This window comes from Symphodus melops (assembly GCF_947650265.1).
Source record: "Symphodus melops genome assembly, chromosome: 19".
Taxonomy (NCBI): Eukaryota; Metazoa; Chordata; class Actinopteri; order Labriformes; family Labridae; genus Symphodus; species Symphodus melops.
Window position 1 is genome coordinate 6080081 of NC_136709.1, and position 25615 is coordinate 6105695.

General features: G+C 39.8%; 1 protein-coding gene across 2 annotated transcripts in view; it reads left to right on the top strand.

The window, feature by feature from the left end:
- lrfn5a (leucine rich repeat and fibronectin type III domain containing 5a) overlaps positions 1-22244 on the top strand; it is a gene marked incomplete at its 3' end in the record, with an annotated part of 119466 nt that extends 97222 nt beyond the window's left edge. The window contains exons 8-10 of one of the 2 annotated variants that reach the window (XM_079369668.1): positions 399-866; positions 18530-18803; positions 20093-22244. In XM_079369668.1, the coding sequence (XP_079225794.1) occupies positions 399-866; positions 18530-18803; positions 20093-21025 (1675 nt within the window). Of the gene's footprint in view, positions 1-398; positions 871-18529; positions 18804-20092 lie in introns of those variants that run through there. The other variant, XM_079369669.1, reaches the window with a different exon arrangement.
- Between the last annotated feature and the right edge of the window lie 3371 nt (positions 22245-25615).

Consider the following 25615-nt stretch of genomic DNA (forward strand, 5'->3'; position numbering starts at 1 on the left):
ACTGGCACGGTTGAAAGTGTTGGGCTTCGGTGCCGTACAGTAGCTCATGCGCCAGCACAAGCATGGGAACGCAATGTGAACATGTCGTATTAATGTTTAACCCTTAATCAAAGCACTGTTCACACTCACACACTCTTCCACACTTGTATCTACTTTGTCAGCCTCAGTATTATTAAAATATTTATTTATGTTCAAAAAAAAACAAAATCCCCTCTAATTAATATGGTCATCGTAAGACTAATGTATATGGCAGATAATGTTCTGTGTTTTCCCTCTCACTTTGGACGGTTGGTGGTGAGAAGCCAAAAAACTCCCTCAAGCAATATTCTTTTTCTGCACACCTGACCCCATTCTGTCTTGTTTCTGACATATTCTATACTGCTTTCCATTTCTAAAAGGTGTAAGGCAAGAGGAGACCCAGAGCCAGCTATCCACTGGATTTCTCCTGAGGGCAAACTGGTCTCTAACTCCTCCAGAACGTTGGTTTACACCAATGGGACACTGGACATCCTCATCAGCACTGTAAAAGACACCGGCTCCTTCACCTGCATCTCTTCAAACCCTGCCGGTGAAGCCCATCAAACAATAGACCTGATTATTATAAAACTCCCGCATATCTCCAACAACACTAACAACATCCAGGAGCCCGACCCGGGATCGTCAGACATTTCTACGTCGACCCGAGGCGGAGCCAATGGGAGCAATGTGACGGGTGACGTGAAAGGTGGGGTGGATAAGCGGGTGGTGACAGCTGAGGCCACTTCATCTACAGCTCTAATCAAGTTCAATTTCCAGAGGAATATTCCGGGCATCAGGATGTTCCAGATACAGTACAATGGGAGCCAAGATGACTCGCTGGTTTACAGGTAAGAATGACAGAAACACTACATCACAGAGTTTTCACACAATGGAATCATTAAGGTTTATATGGAGGTAGACACAGTCTGTGTTGTTCAGATTAGACTATAGTAGGTTAGATGAAACTTTAATTATCCTGTTGGGATCTGTTCACTATGAGAGCACTTTAAAAGCTCCATAAGGGCACTACAGGAGATTACAGAATGGGCAGTAAAAGGGTAAACAATAAGGTCTACAAGGGTGCTACAAGAGCACTAGAAAGGGTGCTCTAAGGGAACCTAAAGGTAGGTCTGCAGTTACTATGAGTGTGCTGCAATGCTATGCTCATGTAGTTAAAAATAGGCTACAGGGAAATTAACAATACTATACACACAAATACCTAAAGTAAATCCATCCATTTGTCCACCCATTATCTTTATAATGTATCTTGTGAGGGGTCACAAGGGGCTGGATCCAATCCCAGCTGTCATTGGGTGAGAGAGAGGGGGCACAGAGACAACTAGTCTTGATGTATCTTGCCTGATGAGTTGTATTACCATATACTTCCAGTGGTGATTCTACAGTCTATTGGGACCCTATCCAAAAAATCATTGGGAGGCCTTCCAACCAGTGTTAATCATCGGCACTGTGCTCTTTCTTTGGTCTTAGGTTTTCAAAACAGCAATGCATGTAATGTTGAGCAGGGCAACGAGAGGGAGTACTGTCAGTACTGTCTCCCTTAGGGAGGTTCCTACTTTTGGAAAATTTGCACATTTTGAGCCACTGCTACAGTGTAACGTTTTTGAGCCCTCGAGGCCTCCCTACTTGTCTGGGGCCCCAAGCAGTTGCCTGCCTTGCCTGTTGACAATCAACACCTCTGTATCCTTTCCACTAAAATGCTTCATTCTTAAAAACAGACATTGGTTAAGACTACAAGAAATGTTTTAGGCATATGTATAGAGTATTTGTCATGGTTTATTACAGTACAACACGTACCACAGCATGGACAGTTAACATCAGGATAAATTACATCAAAGACAGGAAATAAGGATGGAAAGCGAAAATGCAAGATAAACATCGATGTGAGAAAGTTGATGATCCTTAGGCAAAACCCGACAAAAGAAGGCAGAAAACTCTATGCTGCTGACTCACTGGGATGGCCTTGACAGAGAGAGCTCTGCTGGTCCTTCTTGACTTTTGCTGTTTGCTCTGGATTACACAGATTACATCGATCTCACAGGGAATGATTGTTATTTGAGCTAAATATTTACTCCGGTGAAATAGGGGGAGAGGGAATTAACAAACACATAGAGGCTTTTCGTAGGGAAATCTGCCAGTATTATCTGCCTTTCATATCATTGCTAATCCCCTTATATACAGACTTCATCATCATCAAGAGCTGAGGGAGCATTGAAATTGACCGTCCGGGTCACGATGATAACAAAGCCTTGGGTTGTTATTAAATCATTCTCTAAAGAAGGATTTTTTTTTTTTTTTTTTTACTGTGAGCTTTGAATTTGATATCTCTGGTCTCTTACAGTGGTTATCTCTCTCCGAAGATATCAATGCATAATTAACAAACTGCCATCTTTTCATGGAAAATTGGTATTATCATTCTTTTATATTCATTCAAATATCTTTTCAAATAATTCGCCAGCACTTGACCCCTGATAGGATTTTAAAGATGTATTTCTTTCAGATATGAAGTAATTCTCTTTAATTAACAAAGGCAGAACAATGCTGTTCTACATTTGATGGATTACTATCTCACAAAAGATTATCTTTTCACTTTTTTGACAAAGATTTGGGGTGGTTTCACATTAGGGAACAGGGCCTGGTTCTGATTACACTTGACTCCAAAGTCCTGTTCAATTGATCAGTGTCAAAGCAAAAACACCATCTTTCTGTGCCAGTCTAGTTTAAGAGGTGGTCTCGGGCCAAATCATGTGTACTCAATTACGGAGGTTGGGAAATGAGAATGCAACCTTGCTCAATTACGGAAGTAATCCACTTGATGACATCATTCAAAACGGCTCCTGTTGCTTCAAAAGCCAACACGAATATACAACCACAACATACTAACATCGACAAACGACAGTGAACTGACACAAAGAAGGGAGGGAAAGAAACACAGAGACTAAATACACACAGGGGTAATCAACACAGGTGAGACATGTGAACAAAAATGAGGGCAATCAACACACAGACAGGAATTAAGACAAAGCTGAGAACAACAAAGATTCAAAATCGATAACTAAAAAAAAAGCTGAAACACTAAACACCAAACAAGAAAACTTGAACACACAGGGAAACAACACTAGGGAAAATAAGAACTAAAGCATTTAAGAAATCCAAACTGGAAATCCCAAACTAAAACAGACCAAATTATGATAATGACGTTACTAATATGAATGCAGACCAGCAAGATTAGGAGAAGGGGAAGCAATTGTGCTCAGGCATGAAACATTAAAACGAACCCAGAAGTCATTGGAAGTCTGTCTTCCAGTCTTTCATGTCCCCGATTTTTCCTCTGGCTCCTCTGTCCTCTTTTTTCTCCAACAATAAGCACTGAAGTCATTTGTGTTATTTTGCACACCTCTTGTCTTTAGATAGCCAATTGATTTCCATTCAGAACCTCCGCTGGCAAAAATAAAACGACCCATTGATTCGTTTCTCTTTTTTTCTTTTTTTTTTCATTCAAACACAGACAAGAGAGGGGAGAAGGGAGACAGTAATGGAGATAGAAATGAGAGAGAAGGAAAATGTGTGTTGGAAACATTAAAGGGGGCAACAGAAATGTATACAAGGGAAGAATGGTTGGAGTGTCGCAAACATGACACTTACATTCAAGTTCAGTAAGAGTTTATTGATTTGGTGCACATTGACATCTCTGCACCAGCCATCCCTCTTGTTCAGCACAATTCTTTGGGCGTAGGCAGTGATGCTGGATATGTTCATTCTTCAGCTCTCTGTGTAAACAGATGAGTGTGTGACAGTTTAAAGCTTTTACAGGCATAACCTTTATATTATGTGAACCTCCTGGATATATGATAGCTTGCACATCTCAATTGCAGCAGCACTATAACTAGATTCTGTATTGATTCCGGCAAAAGAAACCCAGCCCACCTCTGCTCCCAGCGGGAGGTCAGTGTCAGCTACAGAGCACAATGCTGCAGCTGACAGAGAAGCTGTGTCTCGTTCAAGGACACCTGAGACAGGCAGACGTGTACTGATACAGTGCTGCTGTTTTTCACACCAGTTCTCCTGCTTAAGCAGGAGTCACATTAGCAGTGTCACATTAGTTTCCAGTATTTAGAAAACTGTGAGTAATTATTTACCTTAAATATGTGTTCACTTAAAAAGATTTTAAAAAGTAAATTATTTGAACCATAGCTGCAGTGTTTGGAAACAAAAAAGCAATGGTCGAATTTCAAGGGCATCTATTTGAATTGTATCTCACTGAATGAACGATGTCCAAGACATCCTTTGTTGTTTAATATGTGGATTTGGTGAATAATTGGCTGATTCCTCTCATACCCTGGTTGTATTTACTGTGTTTAAATGACTAAAAGAGGAGTGTTTCACACACAACTCCATCGCGATGGGAATCACCAGAGACCCCAAGATAAGATATCGTCACAATACTGAAGTCTTGATGTGATAGTATTGTGGTTTTTAATTTTTTAATTTTTATTGCGATACGCTGAGAATTGGAATACAATATATTGTGATTTAACTGTTTTAACTGCATATTATGTTCACAATATTCAAAAACAGTGTTTCATTAAATAAGAGGCATCCGCCAACTCCTGGACAGTCTGTGGTGCGTTGGTGGATGGAGCGAAACATGATGTCCCAGATGTGCTAATTGAATTCAGGTCTGGGGAACGGGCGGGCCAGTCCATAGCATCAATGCCTTCATCTTGCAGGATCTGCTGACACACTCCAGCCACATGAGGTCTAGCATTGTCTTGCAGTAAGAGGAACCCAGGCCAACAGCACCAGCATATGGTCTAACGATCTCATCTCGGTACCTAATGTCAGTCAGGCTACCTCTAGTAAGCACAAGGAGGGATGTGTGGCTCCCCAAAGAAATGCCGCCCCACGCCAATACTGACCCCCCGCCAAACCGGTCATTCTGGGGGATGTTGCAGGCTGCAGAACGTTCTCCGCGGCGTCTCCAGACTCTGTCACGTTTGTCACAGTGTGAACCTGTTTTCATCTGTGAAGAGCACAGTGGTGAATTTGCCAATCTTGGTGTTCTTTGGCAAATGCCAAACGTCTTGCCTGGTGTTGGGATATAAGCACAACCCCAACCTGTGGACGTCGGGCCCTCATACAACCCCTAATGGAGTCTGTTTCTGACCGTTTGAGCAGACACATGCACATTTGTGGCCTTCTGGAGGTCATTTTGCAGGGCTCTGGCAGTGCTCCTCCTGTTCCTCCTTGCACAGAGGTGGAGGTAGCGGTCCTGCTGCTGGGATGTTGCCCTCCTAAGGCCTCCTCCACATCTCCTGATGTACTGGCCTGTCTCCTGGTAGCTCCTCCATGCTCTGGACACTACGCTGACAGATACAGCAAACCTTCCTGCCACAGTTCACATTGATATGCCATCCTGGATGAGCTGCACTACCTGAGCCACTCGTGTTGGTTGTAGACGTCTCATGCTACCACGAGAGTGAAAGCACCGCTGGCATTCAAAAGTAACCAAAACATCAACCAGAAAGCATCGGAACCGAGAAGTGGTCTGGGGTCACCACCTGCAGAAACCACACCTTTATTGAGGTTGTCTTGCTAATTGCCTATTATGTCCACCTGTTGTCTATTCTATTTGCACAACAGCATGTGAAATTGATTGTCAATCAGTGTTGCTTCCTAAGTGGACAGTTTGATTTCACAGAAGTGTGATTGACTTAGAATTATTGCGTTGTTTAAGTGTTCCCTTTAGTTTTTTGAGCAGTTTATAATTAATTTTAAAATGCATTAAAAACAAGACTTCATCCCATATCTCTCACAGTGTAATTTTGCGATACACGGAAAACTCTGTTTTGCTGTTCCAAGTACTTATAAAGAAACTGGATGTTCTGCTTCCAGTTTAAAGCTCGCTCAGACTGGGACAATCTGCCAGACTTACTCAGATCCATCTCTTTTTTTTACCTCTTCAAGTCCGCTTTCCTCTCTTATCTTAAACGAGCTTGCTCGTGTTTTTTTAGTTCTTGTGATACTGATACATGGATTAAAAATTGATGTAAAGTGTATACATTATGTATCAATGTGAATGTGAGCCCAATGTTAACAATGAGTCAATTAATTTAGGATTTATCTATATTTTAAATAGAAATACCAAAAAAGAAAGAAAGCAATATTAAATGCCATATTAAGTGTCCATAGGAAGCCATGAGAATTTGGTCTCCCATTTGGTAATGGTCCAATCAAATGACAAAAGTGCGGTGCAAAAAGTTAGTCATCAAAATCTCCATTATAATCAGTTCATTTGTCTTGTTCTGTGGCTTCTCTTCAAGAAAACATTTAACAAAACTTACTCAACAGTTTCACTAAGGTGATCCGTGTGATATGTAAAGAAATAAAGAGTTCATGTCTCCGGCAGACCATACACAGACCAGCAACAGAATCAATGCAGAGAAAACTGAATTGTAGTAGAACAACAGATACAACAAAAACATCCTAAATTGAGGACTGATAGGCAGGCCCTCTTGTCGTATATCACTTGATTGGACACTGCAGCAGATCAGACTTGAGTTAAACTTCTCAACATGAACGGAGTTTAATACTGGAGAAAAGACGGACATTAAAAAACCTTTGAACAGATGATAAATGTGAGTTTGCAAAGAGTTGGTCTGTGAAAAGTGTCTGCCATAAAGATTAACAACCAAATATGAAGCTCTTTAACTATAAATCATAAAATAATATAAATCAATACATAAACGTGACGACCTGTTTGAATTTCTGATGATGATTAGTATGACAGCTTGATGCAGAGTCAGTCACAAACATGTTTTACATTCACATTTGTTTGTCTTCATAAAGTTTCATCATTTAGAACCTAATACATTTTTCCAGTATTCCTGAGACATAAATATCTGTGTTTAGAAAATAGTGCATTGTAAATGAAAAGAGTGGGAGAAACACAGGGGTAATCAAATACAGGTGAGACCAACAAGACACAGGTGAGGACAATCAGGTCAATAAAGACAGGAGGGAAACCCAAACAAGCAGGAGTCAAGATAACACTCAGGACCGGAACTACAAAATAAAACAGGAAACACTAAAGACTGAACTGGGAAACATTTAAAGATACACAAGGGAAACAAGCAACACTGAGAATGAATGAGAACTAAAACAAGATAAGAAATCAAAACTCTGAAAAACAAAACTACAACAGACCAAAGCATGACAAGTTGTGTCTACAAGAAAAGAAAACGGCGCGCTGCATTTTTTTAGATTTATTCCTGCACTTCAAATATCTGGCTCACATTGCATGATTTTTTAATACAGCAAATGTTTCTCAGTCCTCTGAAAACTATAAAGTCAAGAATGTATTTGTCTTTTTTTTTTAAATCTAGCTTAAAGAAAGCAAACTGTAAAAGATATCAATTACTGTAAGTCAGGTCAGGTCAGCGAAATAATGTGCTGAACTTTTACACGTAACCTTTCACAGCAGAACTCTTTGGCCCTCACACCTCATTGGTTTTTATTGAACAATGAAAGCCTTGTCAATGATGATAATAAAACTTACTGACAGTATCTACAGTATGACCATAAAACGGCCACAAAGTGGAATGTGCTCCTATTCAGATGTAGACCCAATTACTGCACATCATTAAGGGTTTGAAATAAAATGCAAGTCATTCTGAGATAAGAGAAAGAATAACTCCTAAATTATAGCCATGATAAACATTGTGTTTAGTGAATAAATAAAAAAACTATGTTTTTTTTTGTTTAAATTCCCTGTGGAAGAAGAGGTCAGTGTCCTCGAGTTCTGAAGTCGATTCTAGCTTTGGTGGGTCAAACATGGGGTTTGGGACAGGTCCAAATGTAGGGTTCCTGCATTTGCATCTCGTATCAGTTTTTCACAGTCTTTCCTGTAAGCATAGGTGCATTCAATGGATACGCCCACAACATCCCAGAGAAAACACAAGTGCTTAAATGTCCATGCAAGATTTTTAAATATGAATTTGAAACTGTATTCAGTACTTCAATGTGGCCTGGTGGATTCTACATAAAAACTTAAGACTGGCGACGTTTAATTGCTTTACATGGACTTTAGACAAATGCTGCATGCATATTTAAGTGAAAAACACACATTCATTTAATTATTTTTCTATCCTATTCCTCATCTTTTGATCTGATCTGACTGTTGTTCTGATGCTTTTTTTCCTCGTATGTGCTTTTATTGGTTGTTTTCCACTCCAGAAGATCCATCAAGCTACAGTACAGTGGCTGGTTGCCATTTGCCACTAAAGCTACACATCAAACAAATTGTGTGGCAAGCTTTTTATGAGGCTGCACAACAGGGGAGGGGAGGGAGGGTTGAATTTAGGCCTTTAAAAAGACACTGTCTCTTTCTCTCTCTCTGGTGGGACGCAGTTTATCCTTGCCAATGGTCCCTGCGGCCCAGGTATTACACCTTGCTCAGCTGTGCTTAAGGCGTGAAAAAAACATCTGCCTTTATCCTGCCGTAACGTTCCAATTCTGATTTTTATAGCAACATAAACACATAGCGGCCCTAACATTACAGTGTTATTGTTGTAAGTAGTCAATGGGGTTTTAAACACGAACAAGTAGTATAGAGGAAAATACCGCAGCAGTAATGATGACTCAGGAGGTAAGGAAGAGCGAATAAAAAAAGAGTGTCAGCAAAGGTATTAAGGAAGAAAGGAGGGATCTGAGGGAACAGAATGTAAAGAGAGTTAACATGGCTCTGTGCAATCAGATGATGGAATTAAAAAGAGAAATTATACAATTTTTAAAAAAAAAAACAAGGAGGAAGTGAAAAGGAAAAACATGGAAGGAAAGAACAAAGGAAATAAGAGTGTATAGGTCATAAAAGTAGTGAGGATAACTTGGAAGGAAGATGTGATAGGGGAGGTTCTGAAGAGAGATAAAACAAGACAAGGACAATAGGAAAAATTGGGTGATATGTTAGGAGGCTGAGAAGAGGTTAGAATGGAAAATAAAGGAATGAAAGGAAGAGCAGAGTGATCAAAAGGAAGACAGCAATGGAATGGTAAATGCTGCAAGACAAGAAGAGTATGAAAAACAAAAGAAAACATAATAACATGAGAAGTAAAAAACAAAATGCAAGAAAAGAAACAAATGAATGTCCAATGTTAAGATAATAATGGATAAAGGAAGCACGCGTGGATGGAAAAGTAGGAGGAGCCTGCTGCAGCACAGAGAGAAATAAAGATGATTCAGCTCAACTGGAAGAATGGAGCTGAGCTGCATAGATGGAGTTTCACTCCCAGCTTTCAGATAGTGCTGAGACGTCTTCCCCGCATCTGGGACAGCTTTCGTTGCACAGCCCTTTGACTTCGACTCTGCTGTGCTTGTTTGCACTGAGCTCAGCAGTAAATGAGATTTTGCCATATGCGGAGGCTTCATCCATTTTTTGTCCAAATTAGGAATTGACTAATGTGAAAACTGGGGCCCCGCTGGTTGTCTTATTTGTCAGATGCTAAGGATAACTTGGTGGGAAGAAGTGATAGAGGGAGGATTCAGTACGTGGAAAAAAAAAAAGGAAATCAGAGATTACGCCTCACACTCAGCAAAATAATTAGTCAATAATGATTCATTTGTTATCAATATCAGTTTCACAGTCAAGCATGTGTGTTTTTTGCCACCACCTTGCAAGCAACTCATGGGAGAAAAAAAGATCCTTTTAGCTGAGCAGATAGTTCCTAAGTTTTTCTGTATGCAAAACGTAAAATGGTAAATAGTAAATGGATTTGAGCTTGAATCCTGCTTCCTGTATTTGAAGCCCTACAGTGGGCAGATGATTGCCTTGGCCGAGACTATTACACTAATCTACTCTGCTCTGACATGCCCTCATCCTGTGTATGTGCACATGTGTCCGCAGAAAACCCCTATCTATTCCCACACTGATTGCAGAGGCCACTTAAGTGTCCATTAGTATTAACTAATCCCATTCATACACATTCACATGCCAACAGTAAAGCAACTGGAGCAACTTGGGGACATTTCAGACATGTGACTGCAGGAGCTTGGGGATCGAACCCCTTACCTTGGCGTTGATTGTGAACTGTTAAAACCTTAAAAACCTGATCTGTGTAAATGAGGGAGGCTGTGTTTGTTCAATCAATCAATCTCAATCAATCTTTATTTGTATAGCGTCAGGTGTTATCCCGAGACACTTTACAAAAGCAGGTAAAGGACCTTACTGTTTGTCTGTTAACATTAACAAAAGAGCAGGTAACAAGACCATGCTCATCGTTATGTTTACAAAAAGCAGGTAAAGGACCTTACTTATTGCTATATTACACATTACCCAAGAGCCCAGCTCATAGCGTGCCTTTTAACAGGCAGAAATATTCAGCAGACCCGGGCTCATGACGGAACAGCCATCTGCTAAACTGTGCTGGGCTTGAAATGAGATGGGGGAGATGGGACAAGATGCAGAAAGAAGAATAGGATAGGATTGGTTTGGGGGGGGCGGCGGGTTGTTTGGGCAGGCCATCCTCATCAACAGTCCCAAGGAACCTAAGAGAGCTCAGGAGCTCCCAGAAAAAGGAGAGGTTAGAATATAAAGATAGTGTTGAAGCCGAACTGTTAATCGTTCTTTAAAACACAGCCATGCCACTCATGTTCAGTTAAATCGTTGATAAAGCAGCTTTTAGCTTTTGATTCTTCAGTGTAATTAAACCTCTTTTGACTGCAGATTTTAGTTGGGAGAGCCCAGTTTGATCTGCCTCGTTAGCGTGCGACTCCTGAAAGGAATTTGATATTCATTAAACACATTTCAAAATCATACTTTCTTTGATTGAATTCTTCATTCATACTTGTTCTCTGAAAGCAGTAATTCAGTGAAACATAATCCCTTAAAAACCCAAAATGGCAACTCGTCTTGTATTAGTGTCACCTCGAACAATATGAAGATAAACCGATGAGGGAAAACAAATATGGCTGTTTATTGTTCTTTCTATTGAGTTTCATTAACAAGAGAGAAATTTTAGAAGGGAACATTCAGACATACTGGAACTGAAGATTCTGTTACTTCTGTTCGTTGAGTATTTGATTATTCGATAAGGCCAAGAGATTCAAAAGGTGTGGATAACTGTAGTTTTTTTTTTTTTTTGTTGCCATTTTAAGTGTGCAAAAATATTTGAAACATCCGAGTAAGTCTTTTAAACTACTGTGAACCATTGTAGACTGATTTTGAACAGGGTGTCATGGATCACATTTGGATAGGGAGGTTATTAAAAAATCCCCCCAGGCTCAAACTTCCTCCTTCACTCCAGTGTACAAGCTGTATGCGTGCTTGTTCAGCATTAGCTCTGCCATCAGGGGCAACATTAAAACATGGTAAAACAAAGATAAGAAGCTAGCTTCTGCAATGTTTTCTGTCTGCCTGAGAGACTTAGAACTATTAGCATGGCATTGTGCCATCTGCTGTGTAAACCACATTAGCTTTGAGGTCCAGAGTAATGGGGTAGGAGTTGAACCCCCATTATTCCTCTCCACTTTGTGCTCAGAAACCAGTTGTTCTCACGTGTTTTGATCCTACTACTGCATTATGTGTTCTGTGAGATAATCCCATTAGTAATCAACTAAATGATCAAAGAAAAGAAAGGTGTGTTAAACAAGGAAGAAAGTAGGCTTGATCAGTTACCATAAAGCATCTCAGCAAAACAATTAATTATACATGTTTTAAAAATGCAATGTTAAAGAAAATTGAATAAAACTGCCTTTGCCTGCTGTTTTTATATTTCCCTATTTGACTACGTTTTCATGTATCCGGCGATTTAAATTTAGACCAACTTGCAAAGCGGGAGCCTTTAGCTAGAAGCACTGAATACCATTATCTGAAATAATTGGACATCCTACTTTGAGACTTTGAGCAACCCCCATACAGTATTTGGTCCCATCTCTTTTTTAGCATCACTCTTGATAATTTTTTTTATTTTTTTTCTGTTCAAATATTTATGTTCTGAATGTCTGAGAGTAATTTTTACTAAATTTTACATACATTTTAATTTGCAAGATTTACTAAAACTGTTTCTACAGAATGATGAACACCTGAAATACCGTTTCTGTCAATGTGTGTGACGTGAATGAATATACTAGACAGCTAGGCTAAGCTGCTCTAAAATGTATTTACATGACAGATAAGAAAGGTATCTTTTCTTATCAAATACTCAAAAAAAGTTGCAATCTTGCGAGTTAATTTCAGAAGTTGAACCAAGTGCAATGCTGGTAAGTTTTCAGAGGCCTGTACTACAAAGGGAGTTCAACACAATCACTGTGCGTTCGGGAGTGTTTGCTTGAAGCGTTTGCTTGGTAAGAGTTCAGCTTCTGCAACACAGCTGTGTTTTTTCTGTGTCACTACAACAACAATTGAAAATCAAGAAGGGCTGGGTCTTCTGATTTTGGTTTTGTCGAAAACAATGGAGGAGAGGAAACTAATTTAACTTTTCTTTTCGATGGAACAATTCCCAGGTCCACAGCTAGCCACAGCTGGCTAATGCTAGGAAAGTATTCAATTAAAATGTTTCCATGTTTTCTTCCCTTGATTCCCTTGAATGTAGAACATTATAAAGTACACAGATTTTTAACACGCTTAATGGTCCCTGCCAAGGAAAGCAGAAGCTAGCTTCCGTATCCTGGCGACAATAAATGCTGGTGAAAAGGGCTCAGCCTGTGAAAAGGGTGCTGATATTGCAAAAAAAAAAAGCTGTCTCCTTCCTCACAAACTAAATACTCCTGGTGTGTAGTACGAACTCCAGGTGTCCAATGTTCCCAGTGCATGACAAACTCTGATCATTAATATTTGTTGGGTTTTTTTTCAAACTGGACAATTTGAATTCCCTCTCTGATTCACAAAAAAAAAAAACAATATTCCTCTGCGGCAACATGAAACTACTAATGAGCAAGCCCAAAGCAGTTGATATCATTTAAAAACATTTGAATTTGTCACACATGGCCAGGCTGGGCTTTGCTGCTGGGGCAGCTGCAAAAGGATGACACACAGCTGAGTTATTAAGAAGCCATGGCCCCTTATCGCTGTGCTCCAGCTCGAGCTCGAAGCCCTGGTCTTGTGTGTTGAATTACTCCCATGAATGGCCCTTTCCCCCCCTTCTGGAATGTTAGTGGCCTGTAGGCTTTGTCCAATCCGTAATCAAGTGAAATGGCCTGAAAATAGAACAATCTGGTATCATCGTTCACTATTTTCTGCGTGGAGGCAATGATTTGTCTTAAGTCAAAAAGATGAGAGGGACTAATGGGGATCACATAGTCCAACTGGCTTTGTCCCGGCTGGAGTGAGAAAAGCTTAAGTTGATTAACAGACACACAAACACACTTCTCTGCACACACACACTGAGGGTTGACCAGCTTGTAGTGCTGTATCAGTGATGGATGTTGGCAGACAGCCAGACTCAGTTACAGCCACTGGGAAGAGGATGCTGCCATGGGATGAGAAGATTACTATAATGGAACTCACACACATGCAAGTGCACACACCTATACTGCCGACTCATATAGACAAATGCGGACTCAGAGGTGCACGCACATAGACATTGGCTTTTGTGTGGTAAAAGTGTAATGAAACCCTTAAAGACATGCGAACACATACACAGGCTGAGGGCTTGGCAGAGCAGAGTAGATAGATTAGTGTAATAGTCTCGGCCAAGGCAATCATCTGCCCACTGTAGGGCTTCAAATACTGGCAGCAAGATCCAGCTCAGACACAAAGAAAATTAGCCACAATGAATGAGTCAGTTTGGATGGGTTCATAATGCTAACGGCTCACACAGTCAAGAAATAAGTGTATGCAACAAGAGGAAAAAAGAATCCGCTCATTTGCATTAAAATGTATTTTGTGAACTCAGCATGCAACACAACAGGGCCCCAAGCATTAAACACATTATCAATACCTCTGTTGTTTCTTGTATGTATGAATTATAAATGATAGCGTCTCAGCTTACATGTTGACGATGAAAACCAGCTACGCAACATGAGTTTCATTGGCTTGAGTGGATGGACGGTTGGATGGAATTAGCTTAATACATTATAATTTGGTAAATGTCCAGGAGGAGTCATAGTTATCTTAAAGGCAAGGCAGCGGAGGAGGACAGAGAAAATGTAATATTGACTTGTGTGTGGCGCAGCAAACAAACAACAGCAAGCAAACAAACAAACAAACAAATTGAGTTACTGATATCTGGGCAGGATAAAAAAGCTCTGTTTAACATTAATATTAAAGTGTAAACTGCTGCTAGAGGGTATAGGTGTTGGACCAGTCAATTTACGGTATGCTAAAGAAGCAGCTTGTTGTTGGGTTTTTTTTACATTTTACAAAGCAGATATTTGCCATTCGGGACACTTCTAACTGTTAAAAGAATGCATTCCCTACACACTTACATGACAAGGCAAAAAGATAAGACATGACATTTTGTCCACAGGGGGCGCTAAATCAACACAAATCAAAAGTTCCTCACAGGAGCTTTAAGGAGTACAGAGACTTGGGGTGTGTACGGCTTGTCCCTCCTATCTACTTTCACTAGCCTTTTTTCCTTAACCCCGGAAGCAGTTAAGTGGCAGCCATGATAAGAGTGGTCTGAATTCTGAAAAGTTAAGGAAAGGTGGCTTAATGCTTCCTTTATAACCTCTGTCAGCATAGGAAACACTTGACCATCCTTTATGAAAGGAGATGAGAAAGTGCCGCCCCACTATTCATTGCGGTGCAACTTTTAAAGCCACTCGCGCATCCGAGCGTTCACAAAAACTGGGTGTCTCCTGAGGTAAGACGTGACGTAGCCATAGGCGCCACTTTATGATGCTATAATGACAATAATTGCCTGTAGTGTAACAGAATCAAAAATATCAACAAACGGGTGGAAAAGAACACGCTTGCAACAGAAAAATAATGTGACCGTTTAATTTAAGCACAGAGATCGTAGCAATGTTGTGAACCGTCACAGGATATAACCGTCACCCACTGGCTGGAGGTGAACTCCCATGCAATGCTGCTTTTTCACATCAGCTCATTCAGACTTGCTGTGGAAAAAAATAGTAGGGTTCTGCAGGAGTTATTCAGGGGGAAGTCAGAGTGAAAAATGTGTCTGTTTGTGTTCGCACATACAGCTTTTTTTCCCTCTCTGCAAGTTTTTTTCTTTTTTTTTTTTTTTGGGGGGGGGGGGGGGGGGGGGTCAGCAAAAGTTGTTTTTTCAACATCGATTTTTCATTCCAAACGCAGTGAATCAGTGTCATGACGACACCATGTTTAGATATGAAGCACAGCACTTGCGACTGCACAACATTGAGAGTAAATCTGTATCTTGGGGGGATGATGTCCTTTTACACAGAGTCAATGTTATTATATTGATTTTCAGCCAGATTGGTCCTGTATCAGAATGCCAAAACTGAAACACAGAATTTGTTTTATAATGCAAATATATTTAAGGCATACAGTTGTCTTTGCATCGTGACTGAATAAACCTTACACTGTCAACAAAACTTGTAAAAAAAAAATAGCACACAGAGCATTTTTCATGGGAGGAAGACTTTAAACAGAGGTTGAAGTAGTACATTTACATACCTGAAACATGAAAAAAACTCTTTTAAATACTCATTAAGTTAACTGTCCATGACCTTCTGAAAAAAAGTTTCATGAACGTTTTGTGTGTTAATTGTTCTTTTATAGTTTCAACAATGTTCCTCGTTCTTAAGAGAGACATGACAGTAAGTAGAACACCGCTTTGGCAGAAATATGCACTGTTGATGTTTTGGAGATAAAAGGTTTTCACGGCAGTAGATTATCTGTTGAAACCACTCAGTCGTTACCTTTATTCATATTTTTTTTATCATATGGTATCAGTATAATATAATCGGGGGAGTCAGTCTATGCTGCAGAGGCTGTGTCAATTTTACTGTCTTCATTTTAAGCCTGACATTAATGAGGCTAAGGTGAGGCAATGGATAGAATAATATATTTCCATACTGTGTGATTGTGTTTTTTTCCTGAAAGAGGACATGTTCTATTTTTTTTTTTTTTTTTTTTACAAATGCATCAGTTTTAACTTGTGTGTTTTTTTCTGTTCTTGATGGATGGGAGTTGCTTTAACACTTAGATTTGATGTGTCTGTGCATGTACCATCTGCAAATGTGTCCACCTCTGGTGTTAAAGCTCTTTCTCTCATACTGCGTCTGTTGAATATTATTAACCGTCTACTTATATAAAAGCATATGCCTTCGACATTGCAATATCAATGAGTTCATAAACAGCTGTGTGTGTGTCTCTGAGAGTATGAACGTGTTCAAGCCTGCAAGAAAAAAAGAAAAGAAAAAAAGATGATCCCAGAATGTGCCGGCCAAGCAGTTATATTATTTTCAGCTGAGATTTACATGCCTTAATGGCTTATGTGACATAAAAACATACCTGTACATTCATACACATAAATGAAGCCTGAGCAATAATGGGGGAATTAATCTATGTCTGTGTATATATGCATAGACAAATGTAGCTGCTTGTATCTGGGCTTGTAGGTGCCAGTGAGGCTCGCTCTTATCATTAACCTACACCCTTCAAAGTCAATCTGTGTGGGTGGGTGGGTGGGTGTGTGTTTGTGTGGTTCTGTTTGTGTGTGTTGGGGAGGGAAGGACTTTGGTGATAAAATCATCAAGAGAAGCAAAGGGGAGAACAGTCATGGTCAGCCAACATTCAGATGGTCCAATTAGTATTCATAGGGTCATATAGATGCTCACTCACACACACACACACACACACACTCAGGCAGGCACACTCTTAAAGCCTTGTGCTGTTATTCCACAGAGAGCAGGCTAATGACCCAGCTCTACATTCATTCCCTTGCACTGAAGACCAACCATTAAACCTTAACATAGCTCCTAACCTTCACTTAACTTGAACTCTCAACTAGATGCTTCACCTGGCCTAAAAAGCCCTTTGCTCCTTTCCGTGCACATAAGACCATGAGCTGCTCTAGCCACCCTCTTTGGTTTTAATGAGGAATTTCATTAGCATTTTAATGAGAAAATCCTGGAAAGCTGACAAGCCCTTAAAGGGAAAGTGAAGGACAAATGTGCATAGTTTAGTGAGTGTGACAAGTGTCCAGTGAAGAGTTATCAACCTCAAATCAAAATGGCAAACAACCTTTCTGTTTGTTTAGCGTCTTACCTTGATTTGGCTGAAAGCCTTGTATGTGAAATATTTGCATATCGAGGAGCAGCATCTGCATGAAACAGCCATGAAGTAATAAATCATTTAATCAGTCTCCTTTCCTGCTGATGACTTCTGGGTTTTTGCATGTCTAGGATTCAGCACCTGAGTGTGTTGCTTCGTTCTTTTCCATTCTCCGGTCCCTGTTAAGCATTTCATTTTTAGTTCTTCATCATGTCCAGGTCAGGATTTAAACAATGTACCATGTTTTTTCCATCTTTCTGTAGAGGATGATTTTATAGGTCTTTAGTAATGAAGCAGAGGGTACGTTTTTTATGTGGGCTGTAAATTGTAAATGAACTGCACTTTTATAGGGCCATTTCTAATGTTAAATTATGGTATATAAAAAATATCTAGAAAACATATAGATTTTTTTATGTAACCTATGTACAGCTAAAAGATAAGGAACCCAAAGAGATATAGTAGGGTTGACTGTAAAAGTCATTACTTGAAAGTGTGCATGCAAAGACAATTTTCACCACTCACATTAGTTTTTTAGCAAGCAGCTACCTGGTGTTGAACAATTAAACTATATGAGTATGTACAAAAAAATGCAGTAGCTCAAGTGTTACTAGGTTGACCGAATATAAGGTTGATGCAACATTTTCAATATGGTGACTGCCATCGTTGGGCTTCAAAACACACCTTCAGTAAGGGTGATGTCACTGAGACCGTGTCCATGTTTTATATCTGTATTGCTTTTTAGCCTCTTTTAGCTCATGTTTGGTAGTACAGCTGCTGTTTTCAGCAAGATAATGGTTCGATATGTATCCCCTTTGTGACCTGTTAAACACACTAAATCATTTAGGAACTAAACAAATTGATCTTTTGTCTGAAGAGGACAGAGTTTGAAAGGGAGTTGTTGTTATTGGACTTACCTTCATAGTTTTGTTTTTTTTGTTTTTTTTTGCCACACTCAAAATTGCAGAATATTCATGAAGCAGGTTAAATATTCTAACAGGGCAAATTAGAGTGAGAGAAGTGAGAAAATATGATAACATTTGACTGATGGTGTTCACCAAATTGGCTATTACTGGAAATTAAAAACTCTTTGGACAAAGGTCAATGCTGAAGAAATGTCCCTGTTATAGCTGGAAAAGAGCAAAATGTTATTATTTTTGACAAATACAGGAAGTTGATATGTGAACATGCTCAAATGACACCTTTTTTTTTGAGTATTATCAAGTCTTTTGATGCGGAAATTAAACATTTTCTTTCCCCTCTCTCTCTCTATCTGCCCCTAACCTTTTACCACAGAATGATTCCCCCATCCAGCAAGAACTTCCTGGTCAACAACCTGGCAGCAGGGACCCAGTACGACCTCTGTGTGCTGGCCATCTACGATGATGTCATCACCTCTCTGACAGCAACACGCGTGGTCGGCTGTGTGCAGTTCAGCACCGAGTCAGAGTACATGAGGTGTCACTTTATGCAGTCTCAGTTCCTCGGTGGGACTATGATCATCATCATCGGAGGGATAATAGTGGCCTCTGTGCTCGTTTTCATCATCATCCTGATGATACGGTACAAGGTGGGTCTCTGTTGGTCTCATTTAATCCACATCGGCCACAAAGGCAAAAGAATAAAAGGAAAGAGCTTTTAATTATTGTGGAAGATTGGCATTATTCACATGGTGGCTGTAAGCCAGTCTGGTCTCATGTCGACGAATTGAATTACAGTGAATCTACATTTTTGTCCATTTAAATTCAGTTTATATCAGCGTCCAACCAAATTGCCAAATTGCTCAAGGTGAACTACATTTAAAATGTTGAATGCTTGGACAATATTTAAAAAATGTATTTTTCAATTGCAAATTTCAGGAAGGAATAAATAGTGTGACTTTTTGATCCAGCAGATGTCTCCTTTGAGCACCAGCATGAAATCAAAACAGTGTGACGACACCTCCTCCACACAGAATCTTCCGCTTTGCTCCAACAGCACACGTCCAACCCCTCTCCCCTCGCACTTGCATAAAGGAACGTACATTAATTAGGGCTAAGCACACGTGGTGGACCAAATTGTCCATGTCTCGAGCTGCATTGTAGCGATCTTCAGCAAGCTAGTAACTGCAGATTGCGTGTTAATGCACACAGAATGGCCATGATCTAAAAAACACTTACTTGATATTCCAATAAGCAGTGAGTACATTATGTTATTCTTCTTTCTCTAGTCCATCACTTAAATAGCTTTTGTATGCAAGGGGATGAGTCCCCTCCCATGTAAACACAATGTATACACAGCTCAGACAATCACAAAGACTGCTGGACTTTTGCGTCACATTCATTGTAGACCGTTATCACCCAGAGAGATATTTACAGAGGGTACACTGGATTTTGGCAATGTTTATGTGTAAAATATTGTAGAGCCTTTCATGTGTCCTTATTGAATACATCACTTAAGTACCACACTTTTTTTGCCGCAAATATGTCATAAATATTTGCCATATATGCCAATGCCATATGACTATTTCTAAATGTATTATTAAATATTGCATTCAGATCAGGAATACAAAATGGGAGGGGGATTGATGTCGCTACTATTTTCTACACCATTTCTGTTTTCTACTTTTCTATATAAATGAAAGTGATGTAAGAAATAAGGTCACTTAACAGTCAACTGTAGATTATATTGAGCACAAAAAGGTTGACATTGTTTGAACATATTTTATAGACAGAAAATGACTTAAATTATAATGACAGCTAAAATCAATTCCATCACAAAATGTGGTTACATCTTGCCTCACATTTTCCAGCTCTATATTAAATAAGTTATATTTGAGTTTAATAACGCCATGTTGCTTCCTTGTGTTTTTTTCTTCAGGTGTGTAACCCTGGTGAGGGAGGGAAAGGTGTTTCTCTGTCTATGACCAATGTTCACTCACAGACCAATGGCTCGCAGTCACAGGGATGCACGGTGACTCCCAGCGCCTCTAAACACGGCTCAATCGGATTAGACGACCTCTCAGGAGGCTCAAAGAAAAGGAGCGCAGCAGGAGGAGGAGGGGGAAAGGATACAGTGATACAGTCCTCTGACTCTTCCCTGCCTGACTGCTCCACAGCTACGTCTGTTCTCAGCCAGCCTTGGGCTGCCAAAAGCCCAACAGCTGGAAGCGGGGAGCGTGAGAAGGGGGGTGAAGAAAGAGCTAGCATCTCTTCGCCCACCACAACCAACGGTTCATTATCTAAGCCAAAGCGGAAGCCCGCGCCAAGTAAGCCAGGCTCAGTTTGCTCAAACACCTCGGCTACTCCTGAAAATCTCACCTCCCCTTCCCCTCGCCCACCTTCTTCCACCTCCTCAGCTCTTCTTCCTTCATCGACCCCTCTAGAGAATCTCAACACCAACCGCAATAACTCAACGTCTCTCAACCAAACCCCGCCCCCCTATGCACCATCCCCTTTCTCCAGCCCTCTAACCACCCCGAGCCCGGCCCCGTCCAGCCGATTCAGAGAGACGCCCATCCTGCGCAGGGCTCCTCGTGCTGTCTCCTCCGCCTCTGCCGTAGCCAAGTACAAGACTCTCCCAGTGGAAGAGGGAGGGAGGAGCAGGGCGAGGAGGAGGTACTCGCTCAGTGAAGGAGGTGATTCAAAGACTCACTCGCCCCATCAGGGAGCAGGAGGAGTGCCCAAATTAGGGCGTATAATGCGGAACAAAAGGAGCCAATCAATGAGCGGGATGCTACTCCTGAAAGACGGGGATGGGGACACAGACAGAGGGCGGTGCGAGTCAGACTGGATTCTAGAAAGCACCGTCTGAACTCAAAGGAGTCAGCAACCATCAAACAAACTTTGGTTTTAATCATTCACTTTTGTATGAGTCTGTGTGCGACTTTGTGTGTTTGTTTGACTTTGTTTTGAGGTGTATGAGAAAAGGTTCAAGTGTGTTCGCAGCACTTGAATCTGTGTGCTGGTTAGAATGTGCGTTTTCAGTGTGTGTGTGTCTTTTCCTGTTGGAGGTTTTGTTTATAGATGTGTGTGTGTGTGTGTGTGTGTGTGTGTGTGTTTGTTTTGATGATTGCGTGTGAGTGGACTTTTTTTTGTTTTTCTTTTTTTTTTTTCATCATTTTCATAACTTTTCTCCAAACTCTTCTGTTCAGTTTACAGATTTTTCACTTTGGCAGTTTCCTATCTGTTTTCACTGGATCATTCAGCGAGCGGCTGACTCGCCTTGTCTCGTAGCGTCCTCGAGTTGTCTTATTGATTCCACTTATAGCACAAAAAGAATACAAGACAATGGGTTCGCCACGTCATTTCCAGAATCACTGTCACCTTATCTGAAACTACCACAAAAAGGGAATTATTACAGGAAAGAAAAAGACAAAGAAAAAAACAGTAAAAGAACTTGAAAGCACACCATTCTTACATTCACAAGCCCATACGAAGTGTGTATCAATACGGTGGCAAGAGAATAGCAGTCGGTGCCTTCTTTTGCACTAACAGACCTTCTGACAGATGACGAAACCGGATTTAGGATTCCATACAACCACGAGCGAGGGATTGGGACGGAGGGGCCAAACCAAGGAAGAGAGATTTCACTAATAGCCTTTCTTACCTACTGAGTACAGATGTTTCCTGACATGCAGACCAACACAAACTGAGACAAGTAACAAACAGGTGAAGACTTATACAGACCTCGTATGAAATTGATATTTTTTAAAAGGGAAGAATAAAAAAAAAAAAAAGACGAAGATTAAAAAAAAAAAAAAAACCCTGTGAGCTTTTCACTGACATTGGTATACTGCAGCCTGTGTTCGTCACGAGCTCCTGGAAAGCTTCTGTACAGAAAAGACAACATGTACTGTGTTGTTATGTTGTGTAAAATAAAAAGGGATAAAATGAAAACTGGAATTGTGAAAGTGTGCTTCATGTGCATATGTGTTGAAAATGTAATCCTCAGGCAGTTGCGTTCAATATTTGCAGGACTTTTTTTCTCTGTGGAAAAAAAAGAATACAACTTGACATCTTTTTTGTGATTCAGTATGCAAATATTGAGCTAAAATAAATGTAAACCTTTACACACACACACAAACACACACTTGTCTAAATGTTAATTAAGAGAAAATGATCTAGTTTCCAAACCTCCCACTTTTCCCCAATTACAAACAAGTTTAAGAGTTATGATTCTAAAAAGGGCTCCCATGAGGACTTGTCAGTTGGCAAGTAAATACAGCTCAAGGGATATAATGATGTTTCGTATTTAAAAATATGAAATATTGCAATGTACTGTAGCACAGTGTAACAGACCTTTTTCTTGAGGATAAACTTAAAATAATTTCCAAAAATAGAAGCAAGATACGAGCGTGGGGAGGTCTTTGGCTCGCTATATGTTCTCACTGTCTTATACAACTCTCTGGTTAAGAAACCCACACTCTCTGTAATACAGTGTGAATGACAGTACAGTGTGTGAGCCTGCCTTAAATACTCCTCCCACTCAAAGTGGACAACAGCTAAATATATTGTTTTCTGACTATTCATCGATTATACACTTGCATAATTCCTAAGTTGCATATATCTAAATAATTACAAACGAAAAATGTTCAATCAATCTTTATTTGTATAGGACCAGTTCACAAGATAACGTCACCGCGAGACATTTTACAAAAAGGGGAGGTTTAGACACAAATCTTTATTATCTGATTTAAAATTATGCACAATTAATCCAACATGAGCACAGCACTGTGCAACACATAGCAAAGTTACGTGGCAAAGAACAACCTCCTCTTAACAGGCAGAAAGCTTGAACAGAACCGCTCATGTTGATCTGCTGCTCCTGTGGTGGGCTTTCAGAAAGAGACATAGAAGAGAGAAACGAACAGAAAAACAACAATGATTCAAACTGAGCTATGGCTACCACGTCAGTACACATGGTAAAAATGTGTGGTATTAGCAGTTACATCAAAGTGTGATAATCGACTGATCTAATATAATGAAGAGGGCGACAACTACCTTACTAATGTTTTAATTTACTGAACAGGTGTACAAAGGCAAATATTTTCCCTTCAACTATGTTAGGTAGCAGACAAACCGTGAAATGGGAATAGTCATTGGAAGTTTATATAAGTTTTAAATCGACAGGGGCGTGTCCAGAAGCATTGGCAAGACTCATCTTAAAAACTGATAGGACAGCCCCCCCCCCCCAAAAACAAAAACAAATTAAAATATTAAAAAAATATGAAATTAAAATTAAAACCTATTGCTATCTACAATCCATCTTTGAGTTATTAAATAATTCATCTAAGATTGTTTTGTATTACTTTATAATGTGAAAAATGTATACAAAAAAAATTCTGCGATATAATATGTAAAACCAAAATAAATTAATCATGCAACATACTTTCAATTCATGCTAACTTCACAACTCTGATGTTACACTCTTGTTGGTCTGTTTCCTGCCAAAACCACAAATAAAAAATCAATCTAATATGTTAGATGCTTGTTTCAGCGGTCTAGAGTTCAACAGAATTGTAGACACAGGATTGGTGGCCTATTCAGTGCAGTGCTCTTCAACACTTTCTACATGTGCATGCTAACATTGACAAATTCTGGTTCTGTGTAGTTAAAAACTTTCTCGACAAGATAAAATGGAAAATGTACCCAAGTTAGTTTAGATTAGAGCAAATGGGTTAGTAGTGAAATACTGAAGTCCCATACATGTATTTTGTTTTACTTTGCTTACATTATGCATTTCTGTAGTTTTCTGAAGATCAAGATTCATTTATCTTAACCCCATAACTATGTTAAACTAAATGTATCGATCCGCTCCAAGCTTTTTAGTGAAGGTAACATAGTTTAACATGTAGCCAAGGGTATATCAAAGTATGGCCTTGTTCCCATTGCACCTCCAAATTTGTGGCTCGTCCAGATTGTATGTGGTTTGATTTTTTACCAGTCTGGACACAAAAAGCCATGAGATCCGATTTTTTCCAAATCTGATTCAAACCACTTGAGCAGGTGGTTTCGAATCTGATTCAAATCTGATTCCTACAGATCCGACTCAATCTGTATGTGTCGGTCGCTTTAATGTGTCTTCTGCGTCACCATTGACAAAAACAACATTGACGTCCCAGCGGCCCAAAGATAACTTTGGTCATTGAAAGAAAACATCAAGAATCAAAACAAACGTAGTAAAACAAGCCCATGGACAGACTGCTCTGTAAAATTGGTTGCATCAGAAATAATCACACTTCTCTGTCATCCATTTTACTGTTGTTTTTTCTGGGTATAACCTGTTACTATAAAAACCAATGTATTGGACCGCATCAGTATCGACAGACAGATTGGATCTGGTCATTTTAAATTTCTAATGTGGACAGTCAGTCAATTAGACTGGATTTTGATCAGATCTGGGGAAAAATCGGATTTAGGCGGCAGTCTGAACAAAGCCTAAGAGTCAAAGTACCAAATTCAGACATCTATCATGTCCTGCTATTAATGCTCTTATTACAGCAATATGACACACTTGAACATTTCAAGATGCTACCATTATTCCCGCACCTTCGGTAACAAGGCTACCTGGGGGCCACTATGGGTTAAGTCACTATCAGTTAACATCAAAGGAGGAAATTGATTCACTTTGCAATGAAATTACTGAAAATTATTTGACATGAAATAGATCTGACAGGCTATTGCAAATGGATGTTCTCACTTCAATTATAAGACATTGCTGATTTAATGGAGTAAATTGAATTGGCTGAACTGAAGGTGAATCAATGCTGACCTTAGTTACCATATTTCAGTGGTTATTCTCGGGCTTTTTACCACAAGTGGACCCTCACTTTTAGTAATAAATGATTGGTAATGAGTTTGACTCATAAACCACCATGTTTAATCCTGACAAATTTATTTAATTAAAAGAAATAGATACAGACTCAAGCCTGGAGGAATTCAGGTTCTCTCCCTGGATTTAAATTTCAATAGCTGATGACGCCAGCAGACATCAGGTGAATATTTAAACAGGAACCCGAGCCACTAGAGAGTCATATGAGAAGACAAGAGGGGAAATAATTCTCCTGGTTGAATCCTTGTTAAAAGTCTCTGCATCTGCACGATAGCGGTCCTTTTAGCAACAGAAGTGAGCTCACACTATACTCCTCACTTTACAGACGTGTCAGTGCTGTCCTGGTTAATGACTTCTTCACTGACATTCCAATGCCTTGCTCAAAAGTGGGGCTAGTACATTGATATTTAAAACAACTGAAAAAAAATACAAATACAGAAAGAAAGAAAGAAAGAAATACACCCTTCCCTTCAGGTTTACTTTACAATCTCCGCCCCCCAAATGACTGAATGTGCGTTGACAGGAAAACAATTGTAACACCTTACTTTAAATGATGTGGCCCAAATTTTG